The sequence below is a fragment of the Juglans microcarpa x Juglans regia genome, chromosome 1S, assembly GCF_004785595.1.
Source record: "Juglans microcarpa x Juglans regia isolate MS1-56 chromosome 1S, Jm3101_v1.0, whole genome shotgun sequence".
Lineage (NCBI taxonomy): Eukaryota > Viridiplantae > Streptophyta > Magnoliopsida > Fagales > Juglandaceae > Juglans > Juglans microcarpa x Juglans regia.
Genome location: NC_054595.1, coordinates 14,396,081 through 14,414,387, shown reverse-complemented (window position 1 = coordinate 14,414,387; position 18,307 = coordinate 14,396,081). Strand labels below are relative to the sequence as shown.

The window sequence follows — 18,307 nt, the reverse complement described above, 5'->3', positions numbered from 1 at the left end:
ATAAAGTGGACGTCGTGCATCGGCTACCAACTCCTCAAAATTAAGGTTTGTTGGAGTATACGAGGTAGATGGTTGATCATGTGGGTTTGCATTTCCTTCATATCTAGCTGAATTATCCATAAATGAGCCATGACGAATGTCATCTAACATCTCGTCGACATCATCAATGTAGTCACTGTAAGCAGATGCATTGTCTGCTTCTTCGTAAAAAAATGTAGCATCTAGGAAAGGATCATCTTCTCCATGGAATATCCATTCCGTATAAGTAGGATCAATCCCTATGATGAACAAATGATCTTCAACTATATGAATAGAGTAGAAAGATCTATTCCTGCATCTCCTACATGGACACCTAATGTGATCAAATCCGAGTGTGTTGGCTTGCACCATTGCAAGGAATTGTCTAACACCTTCAGCATACTCATTGGATTGCAATCTATCTTCGATACGCATCCAAGCCTTATCCATCTTATGCAGGTGACCAACAAGTAGAAAAGAGATTGTTACGTCCAAGAAGACTTAGTGCAATGACAAGTGTAAATATTAGTCTCCATACTTGGAGACAAGCTTTGGAATTCATGAATATTAGAATAAGGGACATGAAATAGCTAAATTTGCATTTCAGACAATGCTCATTGTTTCTGATGAGCATTAAACAAGGGAAACGTGCCACTACGACATAGCTTAAAAGGTTTTTATAGTTGTGGGGTAACAAGATTCCATGCTATTTACATTTCACATGAACTAGCTTAGAGTTTTTAATCTTAAGCACTTATTTTGCCTGCTTGGGGGTTCACTACAACAAAGAACAATCAAATTGCATGGAAAACTTTACACATGACTAATTATTTTTCATTTTTACCTATTAACACAACAGCCACTAGTAAGTATCACTATATTTAGCTACCATTTTGTTCTTAAAATCTAAATTGCAACCACAAATGTTGATTGCCAGGTCTGACGTATGTATATGGAAAAAGGTTATGTCAAAGGGAAAGCTGGGATTTTCTTAATTTTCTATTGAGGAGATATGGCTTTGGAGTTTAATGGTGCTCATGGATAAAGCATTATGTATCAACTTCAGAATTTTCTATTTTGGCGAGAAAAGAACAGGCTGGTTTCCTTTATAGTTCTCGTGGTTTGAGGCAAGGTGATCCCATTTCCCCCATTAGTCTCATGAAGTTATGATTATGGACGCCATGAGTAGAATGATTGAGAAGGTTGTGGAGGGCAATTTTTGTCCAGTTTTGTGGTGGGTGAATGAGACAAGGTAATAGTTACAAGATTTGTAATGTATTATTGGATGATGATTCCTTTGGTAGAATTTTAGTTTGCCCAATTATGATAATTTATGTGCGTTGAGGGCACTATTGCTACAGTTTGAAGCTGCTTCAGCGTTAAGAGTTAATTTATCGAAGTCTTAAATTGATGGACGTGGAAGCAGTTTTGCTAAATTTATCAGTTTTGGCTTAATTACTGGGGTGCAGAATCTCTTCACTGCCTTTAAGGTATCTTGCATTAATAATGTAATTAATAAACATTGGTTTAATTATTTTTTTATAGGAACTTTTAATTGGCCACACTTCAATTTGTGAAGCCTATATATGTAGTAAAACTTAGTACTTCCAACATTATTTTTTTGTTTATATATTATTTGACATGGCAAATAACTCCTGTTAATAATTTAACGGGTGTTACCTTAATTAATTCGCTAGCTCACTACATACACCAAAATATGTGAGATTTACCCAACTTTTCAAAAGGAGGCATTAATATTGGTGATTTATAAGATGTTGACATGGAAATAGAACAACCGATATACTGCAGGTTACCAAGCTAAGCACAAAAAAAGTAGGGGAAGAGTGCATGGCGAGAGATGAATAGTCGTGATGAAAGATATTATCATCATGTTTATGTGCTTCAAAATAATTTATACTTGAGTTGAACAATGTCCACATGACTCTGTGGGTTGTTCTCCATTCAAACTCGATGTAGCAATTACGAAGATCATGTGTTGCTTTAGTACTACATGATACAAGTACATATATAGATCAGAGATTGAAATAGTTACACCGACCATGCTAAATGATCGACTTTCATAAACTGACCAAGTTAATAACGTGGTCCATGGATCTTATGATGTAGCCAAATCTGTTTGTGAAAAACGATCATCAGTACAGGCCATTATCTCCTCTGTAAAAAATAGAGCCTTCGTTAAACCCCCACACCTCCCTTGATCCATTCTTGGGCCCTTTTTGTGTAGCTATATGTGTTTGGGATTCATAGCTCCCACTATCTATTAAGTATTATTTATAAAATAATACTAGTATTAATTACTAATTAGGAAAATAATCGGTGTATTCATTTAGTTACATCTATTTTTGTTGCACCAAAACGATACAAATTTTAATCATGGAAAGGCATATATAGGTCTCCTATACTAGTTTTAGAAAGTATATATGAGGTTAAAAGGTAGCTAGAATAATGTTTTAAATACCGTACCGAACGCCTTACCGGTCAAGGCACTGGAACGAAATATTTCGGTACTGGTACCGTTTCGGGATAGCGTTTCGGGATAACATTTCAGGATAGTCGATATATAAATAAATTATATATAAATACATATATATAAAAATTATAAATAGTCTAGTCTGAATTGGGGGTTAAAAAATAAGCTTGTAGTTTGAAAAAACGAAAAAAAAAACACACAGGCCGAAATATCGGCTGGTATTGGCCGAACTATAGGCCGGTACATGCCGAAATTGAGGTACCGGCCGGTATTTTGGCCTGTATGGAACAGGTATAGTACCTGTACCGGCCGGACAGTCGAAACGAAAAATTTCGGCCGTACCGGCCGGTACGGTGCGAAATTTAAAATACTGAGCTGGAACCAAGACATTTTTCCTAAGCATGCTAATGTATTTGGTAAAGAGCCATCATATACCAAAACTCTCGACGTGTCACATCAAACTTCTCTGTGTTCCCTTCTTTCTAGAAAAGAAGAAAAAATTGGAAGAAAAAAATAAAAGTGAGAAAAAACAATTATCGATGAGTTTCACCCTAAATATCGTACTCCAACTGTTGTCCCGACTCATTCAACCTTTCTCAAGCCGTCCACCTAGACAAGTCTTAATTGAAGGTTTGACGTTAATTTAAGCTGAGCTGTTTACTTTTAATATCTTTGAAATAAATTGACAAAGTAACACAATGTTATTTAAAATGTTGATGTGCATTTTAACATGTGCCATTGAAGGTTATTGTTCTTGATGTGAGAAGTGAATATGGCATTTTATATATGTTAAAGTAATGCTACTGAAAATATCATATGTGCGTTGAGGGCACTATTGAAGTGTTTTGAAGCTACTTCGGGGTTAAGATTTAATTTATCGAAGTCTGAAATTCATGTTTGTGGGTGCAATTTTAATAAATTTATCAGTTTTGGTTAACTTACTGGGGTGGCAGAATCTCATGGCTGCCTTGAGGTATCTTGCATTTCCCTTTGGGGGACTGTTTTAATGCTGTAGACATATGGGATGGGATGATAGAAAAAATTGAAATGAGGTTAGCTGGTTGGAAGAGGATCTACTAGTCTATGGGGGGAAGATTAACTCTTATAAAAAGTACTTTGTTTAACCTGCCCACCTATTTCCTTTCTATTTTTCCTCCTCCAACAAGGGTTTCAAAGAGATTTAGGAGTTTATTTACTAACTTTTTATGGGGTGCAAATGTGAGGAAAAAGAGTTTCATTTGGTTAGTGGGAAGAAGGTTTGTCAACAATTGAAAAGTGGTGGTTTGGGGATTTCCTATAAGGATTGAATGAACACTTATTTTTCAAATGGATGTTAATGCTTTAACCAATGGATGTTAATTAAGGCATTGCCGGTCCAACATTTACGTATTCAAAGTTGGTGCTAGAAAGAGAGGATTGTGGATTATTGCTGGAAATAAACTGGTCTGATGATCGTATTGCCAGGTAATAAGCTTCTCCTGATCATCTATCTCACATGCCACGTTTCATTCAAATTGAATCATACTCATATCCTAGATCTTGTTTACATTTCCTAGTTGTGCGACAGGTGGGCTCTAAAAATAGCCACCCATAAGAAATAAAAAAATAATGTCACTGTTATGAATCTTCCACGAAGATAACTAGGTAAGCTAACTGGTCCCTAAGACACATTAAGGCTCATCTGGTTGGTGGTCCAAGCATAGAGATAAACCCCCTAGCAATCTAACATGGAGTATACTAAAATTGAGAACCATGCATTATGATACCAATCCGTCCACCAATTTGGTAGGATACATGTGAAGTTGTCTATAATTGTTGTATTGTACCCTACGATTCTATTGGAGAAAGAGTATGAGAGTTGTGCTGTAAAGCTTGGAAGGGATGTGGGCAAATGCAACAAAATGGTTTAGGGTCAGTTACAAGCAAAATGGTTTAAGGATCTGTCTTTAGGAGAAACGTGTAGAAATAGAGCAGCCCAAAACTAACAATAATATGAGACTCAGTCCTTCCCTAATATATTTTGTTTCAATCAGAAACAAAGGCAGGGTTTTATTGTGATCAAAATTATGGAAATATGTTTTACACAACCATGCATATCATCGTATTCATATACAGAAATTACATAATCATATGATGGCAAATTACACAATATGTTACAGAATCACCACCACAGATTCACATTACATAGATTCACAAATTACAGAGAATACACATGACACAATAGAATCAACAAAAATTTCACAGATTAACATTACACAGATTCATATATTACACAATCATATCATCGAGGATTACACAGAGAGAAGAGGAAGGGAGAAGAGAGAGAGAGGCTCACTATGTGGAACTGGAGTGCGTCTATTGGACTCCGGCAGGCGGAGGTGATTAGGGATCACGATGGGTGGGGGGATTGGGTGAGGTCACGATGGATGGGGGGACTGGCTCTAGGTGACTGGGTGAGGTCTCGAGGCGGGGGGGAGAGGGTCGGGTCGTGATGGAAACCAAGTTGGGTTTACTCTTAAAGATCATTTGCAAATTCCAGATGGGCCAATTACAAGATCAAGGGCCAAGAAGATCAAGGAAGCAATGCACAGATTGGTGCAATCCACTTTGGATGAAGCTAGCAAGAGCCCAACACACAAGATGGGCTCGAAAAAAGGAGAACTAGCTTTGATCCACTTGATTCAAGCTGTGGAAGACATGACTTAGAGATAGGGCCTATTGTTATTGGAGACTTCCAATTTGGTTAAATGATTTATTTTATTAGTTTAGAATAAGTGGGCTTGAAAATGCCTGGCCCACACGTCTTATTTTCAATGAACTAGGGTTTTCAAGAAGGCCTTGTATTTTGGCCAAGGGCTTATTTGGAAAGTTACTTTTTAGGAATTAGGATTTTAAGAGGTACTGTAGCGTTACTGTAGCCGTACTGTAGCCGCGCGTACTGTAGCGCGACACTGTTCATCAGGGGCATTTTGGGTAAAAGGGGGCTTTATTTTGGCTAGGGTTTTAATTAGGTTTAGTTTAAATACTCATTGTAGCCTCATTTGAAGGTTAGACAATATTGAATGTTCTTTGTGAGTTGAGTTTTCTCCTCTTGTTCTTGATTGAACTCTTGAACTTATCAAAGGTAAATCACAACCTTTGTGACGTTCCTCTTTTGTAATTTAGGTTCTTGAGACGGGTTCTTCAACAGGTCTAGATTTTGATATAATCTAAGTTCTTGAAACGAGTTCTCATCGGGTCTAGTTTTCCATTCATTGACTTGAATTTGGCTTTCTTGGAGAGTTTTCAAATTGATTGTGGGTTCAAGGGATTTCATTCCCGCGGGTTCATATCAGGTCGTAGTGGCAGCGAGAGATAGGCTGTGAGGTTGCGGCAAGGAATTGCAGGGAGAGAGAGAGAGACGAGAGCGGCGCGGGTTGGGGGAATGGGGGAAGAAAGGGAAAGGGGAAAAACAAGGGGCAATTAATATTATTATCTTTTGGGCGACTTTTAATCGCCGCAATATTAGGAAATATCGCCGCAATAACCAAATAATCCAGGCAAGTTTATTTGCGGCGACACAATGTCGCTGCAAAAAGTCAATAACTTCGTCGTTACAACATCATAACCCACGAACGGATAAAATATCTGACCAAACTATTTGCGGTGACCAAAATTCGCCACAATAAACCATGTTTCGCCAGAACATCCTCTTTTCCCCACAAAGTTTTAGTTGCCGACTAAATTTTGTGAGAAAATGCTTGTTTTATTTTCCACGAATGGTTTTTGTGTGATTCGGTGATTATTTACCACCACCGTCTGTCTTGAAAAAAGAATTCATGGCAAAAGGTCATAATTCTTGTAGTGAGGAGGATTGTGCTCTGAGGCGTCTGAGACAGTAGATACACTAATGTTGTGTTCAGGTAGTAGAGTAATTTGAAACTTCACACATTTTCTTTTAAAAAAATTGGATAAATCTAAAAATCACATAAAAAAGATGATTTTTTGAAGAATGAACCTTATTTTTTTCGAATAAAAAATGTGTCAGACTTACACATCTCAAGATTATATCTAATATTATTCACTAAGTTTAAGCTAGATGTATAGATTTATTGGATTCCATATGCTTCATCCAATGTGTAAGTCCATTTTTATCTCATCCATTCACTGTGAACCATCTGGGTAATTTGAGGCATCATGCGACGGAAACCACCAAAAAAAAAAAAAAAAAAAAGACAATTATACACCACCAACTCTTCTATAATGATTGTCCTAGCAGCAGTAAAGTACAAGAAAAAAATAATTATTTAATATAAACCAATTGGTTGTCATTATATCATTTTTTAAAAAGAAAAAAAAAACTAAGAATGCCATGAACAGTGGTGCTGTACTTAATTGCATAAAAAATGTATTGCAACTTTGTCGTTTGTAAAACAAGATAAAAGTAGAATTTAAACATGACGCCGGAGGAAGAGTACTCTGATCTCTTTGTAACCATAATTACTAGAAGCACTAGCACCAAGCCAATGCCGATGACATAATATTGGGAACCTCAAAAGGGTTTTGACCAATTCTTTTGAATGTCGAAGCAGTAACTCACGTCCAAGTAGCATTTTCCATCATCATCTAGGAACTGAGACCAGAAAAAAACAACCAAACAAGCTAATTAAATAAATACAAAATTCTTTATATATATATATTTATTTATTTAATTAATGCTAAAATGAGCTTGTTTTCTGTCTTGTCAACATATACGTACCTTGGTTCTTGCCTGATACGAACCTCTCGCAAGCATTCCCGAAGGGGTAATTTCGTCTTCCATTTCACATGCGTAAGGCTGTTTTTGAGGACTAAAAGTTCCCATCATCTTCTTTGAATTGTCCACTATCGAAAGAATTTCGATCAGTAGTAACAGAAATGCGAAATGGGTATAAATCATGTCAATGAATTAAAGGGTGCTTATAATTGTATTTATACCTTTGACACCGGTCTTCCAGACAACGTTGGCGTACTGGAGGCCAGAGACGATGTTGTTGGAGACGGTGAAGGTAAATTTGAGGCGGTACTGGCTTCCTTCCTTGAGGGTGAAGAGGCTTTTTTTAGTATTGTTTTTTGATGGAATTGGCAAAATCACATCTGGTCGGTCCGGGCATATTATTGTCAGGCTTTGTATCTTCACTTCTGGTTCTTTAGTCTCTGCTTTTTTCAACGACACAACGTATACGTAAATGCTATATATGCATGTGTTGGTACTAAAAACGTAAGGATTAAGCTGGGAGTTTAGTTTTTCTCTTGTGCCAAGAAAATTCCATGAGAGAGAGAGAGAGAGAGGTACCTCCAACAGATGACAGATCAACACTTCCAAGAAGTTGTTCCTTCCATTTCCTCAAACTCTCATCATCCTTCGCAAAACAAACATAAAATTAGTAAAACCGCACAAAAAAAGTACCCAATATATATGTATATGTCAGATTAACAAAGTCTTGTTCAACCAAATGCAAAAGTACGAGAGAGAGGCATTCATGAAATGAAATGAAAAATGAAAATCATAGTACCTTATCTTTCTCAAGCTGTTCCTTAAGAGAAACTTGGGGTCCAAGATCCAATTCCTTCTCAGATTTCATCTGGGCGTCATTCTCTTCCTCTAGTTCATCACCATCATTAATGTCATTATCTGCATGGCCATCATCACTGTGCGGGAGCTCTCCTGGTTCACCACCAACATTGTTCATGTTCTTGTTATTTTTGAGCTCTTCTTCCTCCATTTGACAATTGAATTTGACGTCCTTGGTTGTCGAGATAGCTCCTACAGCGGCCGACATTGTCCTCAAAGAAAATAAACCGCCCCAAAAGAAAATGTGGAAGGATTGGAGAAGAAGAAGGAGAAGTAGAAGAAAGCTGGAAGCTCTGTTGAAAGTTGGTTTGTGGCCCTTCCAACTTTGTGCCAAATTTAGATAGGAGATAGGTCCTTTACTAAACTTGGGTGTTTCTTTTTTTATCTGTATGTTGAAGAAAAGCTAGAGGTTCGCTGCTTGGGATGGAAATAAGGTTTGACGTTGGATTTGTAAAACCCGCAAAGAAACTCATGAAGGACGTGGTTGGAGTAAGTTGGACAGGTGAGGGAGAAATATTATTCCCCAACTGTCGGGTGTTCCATTCCAATTTATCTGAGCAACCTATTTTTTGCCCTTTTTTTTATTTTTTTTTTCATTCATCTCATTTCGTTCGTGTCTAATAATTTAAAAAAGAATGCTATATACAACTATCATTCATTCTCACACTCTTTACTTAAAATTTTTTCATAGGATATATAGGGTGTTTTTCATAAAGTGTAGAGTGTGAAGTGATAAATAGTAACTAATGAGAAAAATTTTTCTTTTAAAAAATAAAAACTTTATGTACGCAGTCACGTAATTTAATATATACGTGGTTAGTGAGCAATTTTAATAATGAACTCAATGAAAATATTATGACTTTGTATCTACATCTATTTCTTATGAAAAATTTTAATAATTATTTAATGAGCAATGTCAAATCAACATAACAGATTAAAAATAAGATATGAATACACTGTATAATATATAGAATAGCTTAACTTAGGAAAATTCTTGTTGCAGTCAATCTGCACACCCAGGTGCGCACCTATCCAACGTGGCAAGTGAAACGGTGTGGATTTGAGGTATAAGGCAGTGGCAAAATTGGTATGTAGCAGGATTTCGAAATTTTGAATCCATTTACTAAAGCAATGCGTTTAATTCATTTACTAAAGTGAAATTGAAACCCTATACCTTTCGTATGCATCTCCTCCCACACTCTTCCCTTTCCCCTTCTCCTTCCCCTTCCCTTTCTCCTTCAAACATTTTCCACTAGATTTCTCCTCCTTCATCCATTCCCACACCCTTCACCTTCTCCCTCATCCATTCTGCACCCTTCTCCCAAATCTCATTCAGAAAAACTATAACTCAAAAGGTTTTGTCCATTCCTTGGAAGTTTTCATCATCCAGAGGCCCCCTCTTGTTGAGCCTAGGCCGAGCATCCGCTCTCCTCCACGTTACGCCTCCTGCGGTGTGGTCACCGTTCAACAACGCCTTCTCAGGTGAGGATCCCTCTCCTTTGCCTCTCTCTAGCTCCCTGTGTCTCGGATTTTTGCGATTTGGGTGAATAACAACATTAGGTGGCTGTACCTCCAGGTAAGCTTCCAAATATTCGAAACCAGTGAGAATACTTTGCTCCAAATTAATATCATACGCCCTTTGAGGCATTTCACCAAATAGTTTGTAGCCTCTTTTGTTTTAAACTTCAATACGGAGCAAGTTTAAATTGAAACTTTAATTAGGTAGTAATCTAAAGTTTGGTGGTGTATTTAAGAATGTGGTGGTAGATTGGAAGAGTTAATTGTAATATATGCGCATTTATATCATTCAATATCTTGAAATTAGACAAAAGCTTTGTCTAGAATATTCTAAGATTACAGGATAATCTGAAAAGATTTATAAACAAAAAGACAGATTCGATAATTCATACATAATCACTTGTGTTAGGGGCTTGAAAATGGCTCAAGCTTTGCAATTATTTGTCAAACCATTTCCGCATTCTTATAGCATTTCAGAAAAAAGTAGTTTTTATTTTTGGTGCGCTTATGTTTGATTTTGAGTTGTGAAAATATGTATTGATTTAACTCTTGTTTTTTTTTTTATAGGTAAACGTTCAAGTGAGAGTTGAAATCTTTGAAACAGGAAACGATATGATATATTTTTCTTGGTGAAGTGATGGAGTAGGTTGGGATTATACTCTTACAGTGATTGGATTATACTCTTATAGTGATCAGTGATGGAGTAGGGTTGCAGTGTCATGGATTTTTTCATATTTGTATTAATATGATTGCTACTTTAATTTAGCCCAGTAGATGAAAAAAGAATAGATGTAATTATGAATTGCAAGATCTTTTGTAATGAACATTTGTTTTGTGTTTTGTAATAGCTATCGACTATTTATGTTGATAAGGATAGTTTTGCGGGTAGTATGTGTGTGATATAAAATGCCTGAATGGTTGAGGATGACCTCTGTTAAGATCACGCTAACCCTTGTAACTCCAACCCTTCTGGGAAAGAGTTTCTACAAGCAAGATTTCACGTGTGCTCCAAAGGGGCTAATTTGGACAAGGCATGTAAATAGGTGTTCAATTTTAGTGCTCATGTGAGCAATATTCTTTGCAAAAATAATATTGATGTTCTAATGGCATGTAGCATTCGTTATGACTAATAGCAAACCTTTTTTTACAACTCTTTTTACAAGTCTATTTTAAATGGTGGGTGGTTTTCTCATCATTACAGTTGAAGCAAATTATAATCTTGTTACCAAATGTTGCACAACAATTGGGACCAGAAAATTAAAAAAAAAAAAATCATCGCAAGCCACTTGAAAATATCACTGATGGAGAAACCTGAAATAAACTTTTCTGGGATTATTTCATTGATGAACCAATAAAATTTGTATAATTTAATCCACTTGGTACATAAACTTCCCACTTAGTGGGATCTAAGTAGTCCCATTTTCTTAATTGATAAACAAGATTTAATTATGCACAAGGCTACAAGATTCTATTTATGAACAAGTCTCATCATTGCTCATCATCCCACCATGATTGCAAACTTTTATCCTGTTGAACTCCTACGCCACCTTGCTACCTGATCCACTCATTCCAATCTTTCCAGTCATCTACTATCTAAGGATTGAAGGTTTTGCACTCTACCCTGAAGAAGAAAGGCTTTCTCCAGTCCACTAAGAACAAGGTAGAGTTGCCCGTAAAGGAACACATAGATTCCAATTACTGATATCTGTGGATTCCAACATAAATGCACAACCTAACTTCACAAAATAGTCAGATTCTAAAATAGTCATTAACTCCGCCACTCCAATTTCTAAATGCACAACAGAAATGCACAAAAAAAAGTCAGATCCTGAAAATGCAAAACAATCACCTTTCGCTAATAAGGTCAAGCTTTTTACTAAAAAAAAAAAGGCATTATGAAACCCATTATGTGTAACATCCCGGTCCTAAAGGTTTGGAGAGTTAGTTATTAATACCTAATATCAACTTAAATAACACAACTATAAAATCCAGAAAATTTCATAAAATATTAATCCATTTAATCAATCCAAATATCTAAGTTCCTCCATGGGGACAACAAAGAAATTATCAATAACATAAATTAGAAATTCTCCAAAAAATTGAAAATATCCTTAACTCGTCAAATCAAAATACCCGAAAAATAAATCAGTTTACTAACTACGACTCTCAAATGAGCACTTGTACCCTCAGGCACTTATTCCACTACGATCGTCACACCTTGCTAAAACTTCCTACTCCAGTTCTCCAGCTGAACCATCAAAATTATTTGAAAAATATATGGAGATAAGGGTGAGTTATCAACAACTCAGTAAGCAGAGGACATATACTAGTGTGTAAACATGAACATTTACAGAGTGCAGAATTCATAACAAAATATTTTCTTTCACAATGCAGAATCAGAATATTTGTTATAAAAAATATCAGAGCAAAAGTTCAAAAATATTCATAATCAAAATCCCTTTGGCATGTATAAACTGAAACATCACATCTTATCTTATCAGATCAGAACAAATATCATGTTTAACCTCCGTGGTAGGGTTGTGCAAACCTCGATAGCTAACCGAGCAGAAACAGAATATGAATCTTCCCCTTATTCATTCTCGGAGCCCCGAGTGTGCACACATGAAAGACCACGCAGAAAACCACTTTGTTTCCAAAGTGGGTGCACTAGAAACAGAAAAGTTGGTGATTGAGTTAAATTATTGCATATTTTCTATATTTAGAACCAATATATTTTATTTATTTCATTACATTATTATTGGTTTTAGATTGAAAAATAGTTAAGATGAATAAATTCAAGTTGTGATTTAAATTGATTTATAGCATAGTTTATGCTTAATTTTATAACTTGTGATTTAATTGGAAAATATTTCTTCACATACACAACACATTTTTTTTTATATATTCTATTCTTTCTTTTTATTTTATTTTATTTTATTCTATTTTATTTTATTTATCTCTAATTTTTATTTTATTTTACTTAATTATCTTTTCAACCCAAAAAATGCAAATGAGAAAAGTCAAAGCTTGAAGAGTTTGAAAAGTTTATTTGGACGGAAGCAAAGGCAACACACGGGAAAAGGAAAAGAAAAAAAAAAAGAGAGGAGAAACCCATGCACACATGCAAGAAAAAATGGTGGCTGAGGCATTTTGAAAAACAGTTTTAAATTTCACTACTTCTTCCTTTCTTTTGGATTCGGACGCGGAGAGACGCACACAGTGCCGTTGAAGAACCTTGAAGGGTCCATTGCCACTGCCACTGCTTCCATTGCCTACCACCTCCATCTCCATTTATTTGGCTTGCTCTTTTTATTCCCTACTTTTTATTTAATTTCAGTTTAAAGTTTATGGAATATTTTTGATATTTTTGGCTTAGACCTTTGGGCATTTTTATTTTCTATTTATTTACTTCATGTTATTTATTTTTCTCGTTTCTTTAAGTTTTCATTTAACAATGATTACAATTGCTATGGATTGATTTTGAGAATTTGTGATTTGAGTACAAGGATGATTTCAAGAATCTTGATTTTGGGGCTTTTCAATTCTCAGTTCATATTTTGTCAATCAATTTCTAATCTAGTTTAATTCTTACCTTAGTTTTATTACTCTCTTAATTCCATTGCTATTAGATTGATTAAATCTTAATTAGGACTTAAATAATTTCAGAATTATTGTTTAATTTTCAGATTAATTAAGATTGTTCAGTTTAGTTGATTCTTTGATTGTTAATTTCAATTTGTTAGTATTTTACATTTCATTTCGACACTCAAAAATCCAAAAATATAAATCTAGTCCATGACTAGTGCTCTTTTCATTCTTGTTGCACTCTTCCATTCATTGCACATATCATCATTTTTATTTTCTCTTTGTGAATATTTTTACTATTTTAAACGAGTTTGATTTTAAGTAACTTTCCCTGAGGAGGCGATCTAGGAATTTATTTCTAATTATTACGCGACATCCTCCTACACTTGGGATAGCCTTTGTGCTACTCATTTTTGAGTGAGTCAAGTTTTTGGCGCCTTTGCTGGGGAATAGTTTCTTGATGTAAATTTAGACTCGTTATTTCTTATTTTTTATTTCAAATGTTTCTTTCACTATCTGATCTCTGATTAGACATTTCATTTGTCACCTACTACTCAGTCACTTGAACCTTACTTATGCTATTTGGACTAATGTTTAATGTCATGGGTGAGAGACAATTCAAATAGGTTGGTTAGAGTTACATCGAGCACTGAGAGTAGTATACACAGTCCAGAGACAGATAGCTCTTCTATTTTTTCTACAAACGAAGATATTGAAATTGAACAAACCATGGCTGCACCTGCACCACGCACTCTTAGGGATTATTTGCAGCCCACTCGCACCACTACACCATCATGCATTATTTTACCTGATGATGCACCTAATTTTTCCATTAAGCATGACATGATGTCAGTGATACCTCAGTTCCACGGGATGGATTTTGAGAGTCCTTATCAGCACTTGACAGATTTTGAGTTGGCCTATACTACTTTTATCAATAGAGCCACTACTGATGAATTTATTAGACTTCGTTTATTTCCTTTCTCTTTAAAGGATAAAGCGAAGATTTGGTTTAATTCTTTGAGGCCTAATTCTATCTCTAGTTGGTCTGATATGCAATGTGAGTTCTTACAAAAATTTTTTCCTTTTCAAAGAACTCAGTATTTACAAGAGCAGATCAGCCAGTTCAATCAGAAATCTGACGAGACTTTCCAGGCTAGTTGGGAAGGTTTAAGGATTTGGTGAACATCTGTTCACATCACGGTTTTGAATCCTGGAGGTTGGTGAATTATTTTTATACTAGTCTCACTCCACAATGCAAGCAGTTTGTTCAGACTATGTGCAATGAAGAATTCTTTAGCAAGAAACCTGACGAAGCATTGCCATTTTCTGACTATCTTGCTGATAGTGCACAACAATGGAACACTCAGACTGATCGAGTTTCTTTGACAGCACAACCATTGAGGGCTATTGTTGGTGGTGACTGATATGAGCTTAAGGAGGACACTGACATTCAAACCCGAATAGCTGCATTGACTAGAAGATTGGAGGTCATGGAGATGGAAAAAATGAAGGTTGTGAAAACAGTAGAGGCATGCTCTATATGCGCTGATTCAAACCACAAGGCCCAAGATTGCCCGATTACACCAGTATTTCATGAGAGTGGCTCTGAGCAGATGCAATCAGCGAACTAGGTAAATAGAGCACAAAATCAGCCTTTCTCCAATACATATAACCCAGGATGGAGGAATCACCCAAATTTCACATGGAGGAATGATCAGCCTGGCCGGTCTCCACCACCTTCTCAGCAGCCATTTCATCAGGCTGCTCCTCAGCACCAGTATCAGCCATATCAGAGTTCTCAGAGCTATCCTTTTGTAGCACCTCCATGATTTCAGCCTCATGTAGCTGCACAGAGTTCTCAGCCTCAATCAGGATAGTATGGCACAGATGGCCAATACACTTCAGCAATTCATGCAGATTCTGGCCACCACAAACAATCAGAACACTTAGGCCATAAATGACTTGCGGGACACCATCAATAAAATAAACACAACATTGAGCACTCAAGAGAAAGGAAACTTTCCAGCACAGCCTCAGTCTAATCCTCAAGTATACCGACAACAACAACAACAAGTGCATGATGTCTCAGGGAGGTTTTTGAGACAGCAGAGGCCGTTCTTACTTTGAGAAGTGGAAAGGAAGTTCCCCAACCAGAGATGACTATGGACACATAGGTAGTTGCTCCTACACCTGTAGATGCATCAGAGACTGATGAAGCTGAAAAAGAACCAGAGATAGTGAGACCAGAGTCGAAGAAGCTTGTGAGTGCTGATGATGAAACTAGTAGGGGGTATCAACCTGTGGTTCCCCATCCTCAGAGATTGGTAGCTGGCCAAAAGAATAAATACCACACAGATTTAGGAGATCTTTAAGCAAGTAAAGATTAATATTCCACTCTTGGATGCCATACAACAAGTTCCTTCCTATGCAAAATTTCTGAAGGACTTGTGTACAGTGAAGAGGAAGCTGAATGTAAAAAAGAAAGCTTTCCTAACGGAGCAAGCTAGTGCATTGATATTAAGCGAGACTCCTCAGAAGTTTGGAGATCCCGACTCTCTTCACATTTCCATTATAATTGGTGAGTCACGCATTGGGAGAGCTCTACTTGATTTGGGAAGTAGTATGAACTTGCTACCGTTCTCAATGTATGATCAGTTGGGATTAGTTGAGCTAAAAAATACCTCCATCAAGCTACAGTTAGCTGACAGATCAGTCAAGGTGCCGAGAGGTATTGTTGAGAATGTGCTGGTCCAGGTGGACAAATTTTACTACCCAATGGATTTTGTAGTTCTTGAGGACCATGTCTCTCACTAGTTGGCGGGGTGAAGCGTGTGTGCACAAACTTAAAAAAAAAAAATTGCATTAATGTGATGTGCGTTGATACACATACACACACTCTATTTTTGGTATTTTGTGAAATCTGAGTATCTTGGTGAAGTAGTTGAGCAGAATCATTTTGTGAAGATTTATTTTCAAGCTTAAGCATAGAGCATGATTTTTGATGCATCATATTTTGTTGATGTGTGGCTTGAAACACCGGGACGCTATACTTATTGAGATGAGACTTGATAAGATTTTTATAGAACGAAGGGCAAATTTTGAAAGGTATTTTGCACATGCTTACACTTGTAGTGTTCTTTATTTATTCTTCACTGATTTAACACAGGAGAAGTAAACTGCAGGACTACCGAGCCATGCTGTCCAAAAAAAAAAAAAAAAGAGAAAAGAAAAGAAAAAGAAAATAGATTTGAAAAGAATAAAAAATGAAAAAATGAAAAAAAAGGATAAAGGCGACTTAGTGAACTTTCCTAAGTAAAGGGCTAGAAACAGAATTTCATCTTTGGACCAAAAACAGGCAAGGGGTGGAATACCACAAAGGGAAAGTATACCTAATAAAAAAGCAGTTTTTGTAATTGGCACATGTTTTGTAATTGGCACATGATAAAAAATGCATTCATTTCAATTTTTTCGCAAGATAGTAAGAAGTATAAAAAAAGAGATTCTTTGTATATACATTCGAACCACTGTAGGTCATATTTCCCTTTATCGAGAAATTGAAGAAGCTATACAAGGGTTTTGCCGGACCTGCTCATATGGTACCTAAGATTATGGTCCATTTACAGGCCAGGGCCATAAAGGCCTATATGAGATCCTAACAACGCCATGGCATGCTCAATTATCTATTAACCTAGTACCATTCAACTATATCCGCTTGTCCTTGATACACAATGTATGGACCATATTTGGACAGAGCTAGGCCAGATACTCTTTTTTTTGTATTCATTTTTTTAATTTTTGAATTTAGATTATTTATAAATTATTATTATTATTATTTTATTCTTATTATTATAATTATTTATTATTATATTCTAATATATAAATTAGAATATATAATATAAATAATTAATAATTATATTCTAAAATTGAAATTTAGGGAAGTGCTTTATAAACATATGTATAAAAAAAAAAAATAACATATTTCATTTAGCCTCTTTATGCCTACCATAACTAGTTATTTCGGTTTTCTACTAGCGGTTTTAACTATAACTTCAGCTCTATTTATCAGTTTGAACAAGATACGACTTATTTGATTTCTCTAATTATCCTAATCTGTAAGATAAATTCTTTGATTCTTTAACTTTGATAAAATCGGAATAGTTCCTTTCATTCTTATACTGCTACATTTGGATTAAATTAAATCTAATTTTTTTTATTGATTCCTTTCAAAAATAATAATAATAATTTGAATAGAAGGTCGATTTTTAAATGTTCTTAGGATTTTATCTATTCCACATCTTTAACTATTAAATAAAAAAAAAGACTCGTCTAAATTGAAAGATAAATAAAAAAAATATAATGATTAGTGAACAATAATGGAATAATTCCTTCATATTTATAGAGATAGGGGATATAATTCACATGGATATAGTAAGTCTCGCTTGGGCAGCTTTAATGGTAGTCTTTACATTTTCTCTTTCACTCGTAGTATGGGGTAGAAGTGGACTCTAGAAGTACTACTAATTGAGTTGAAGAATCAAACTCAAACCATATCAATTGTTTTGGACAAACAATATTTCTTTTTTTTTTTTAATTCGCCCCTTTGCATCAAAATGGCAAATAAAAAAAATGATATGATTCAACCTCAAACCCATTTAAATGTAACGGACAACAGGGGGGTCCTTAGAATTACCACTACTTAGCTTTCAATTTACCTCTGACCATCAAATGAAATGTGAATAATCCGTCCTACTCTCTTTGAAACAAGGGACGCTTCTGGTTTTGTCGATGCTTGAAACAATTTTGTCTTCTCCATATTACTATATCTCTAGAGTCAATAATTTTATATGAGGAACTACTGAACTCAATCGACAAGGAATTCCATTAATAATTGGCCGTTTTGATCCTTTGGAACAACTCGATGAATTTCTTTCCTTTTTTACGTCCCCATGCCCCCCCCCCCGTGTGGCGACATGGGGCGAAAAAAGGGGATCCTATCAACTTGTTCCGACCTAGGAAAATAAGCTCTACCCGAATCGGAGTTTTGTGCATAAAGATTCCACTGGCCTGTAAAAAGTGGGCCCAAGACTTTGGGGGTTGAG

The 18,307-nt window shown here is 35.8% G+C and overlaps 1 protein-coding gene and 1 long non-coding RNA gene across 2 annotated transcripts; one reads left to right on the top strand and one right to left on the bottom strand.

Moving 5' to 3' along the window:
- The first annotated feature begins 126 nt into the window (after positions 1-126).
- LOC121246943 lies at positions 127-17,771 on the top strand. The gene is made up of 3 exons (XR_005937192.1): positions 127-138; positions 10,098-10,119; positions 17,463-17,771. It is a non-coding gene; the product is annotated as an uncharacterized LOC121246943 (long non-coding RNA).
- Positions 6,859-8,367, bottom strand: LOC121246942 (rho GDP-dissociation inhibitor 1-like). Its single transcript, XM_041145267.1, has 5 exons — positions 8,044-8,367; positions 7,824-7,890; positions 7,466-7,684; positions 7,248-7,372; positions 6,859-7,121 (listed from the first exon to the last, which is right to left on the bottom strand). The coding sequence occupies exons 1-5, from the start codon at positions 8,308-8,310 to the stop codon at positions 7,041-7,043; spliced, it is 759 nt and encodes a 252-aa protein (XP_041001201.1). The 5' UTR covers positions 8,311-8,367; the 3' UTR covers positions 6,859-7,040.
- Positions 17,772-18,307: the final 536 nt, after the last annotated feature.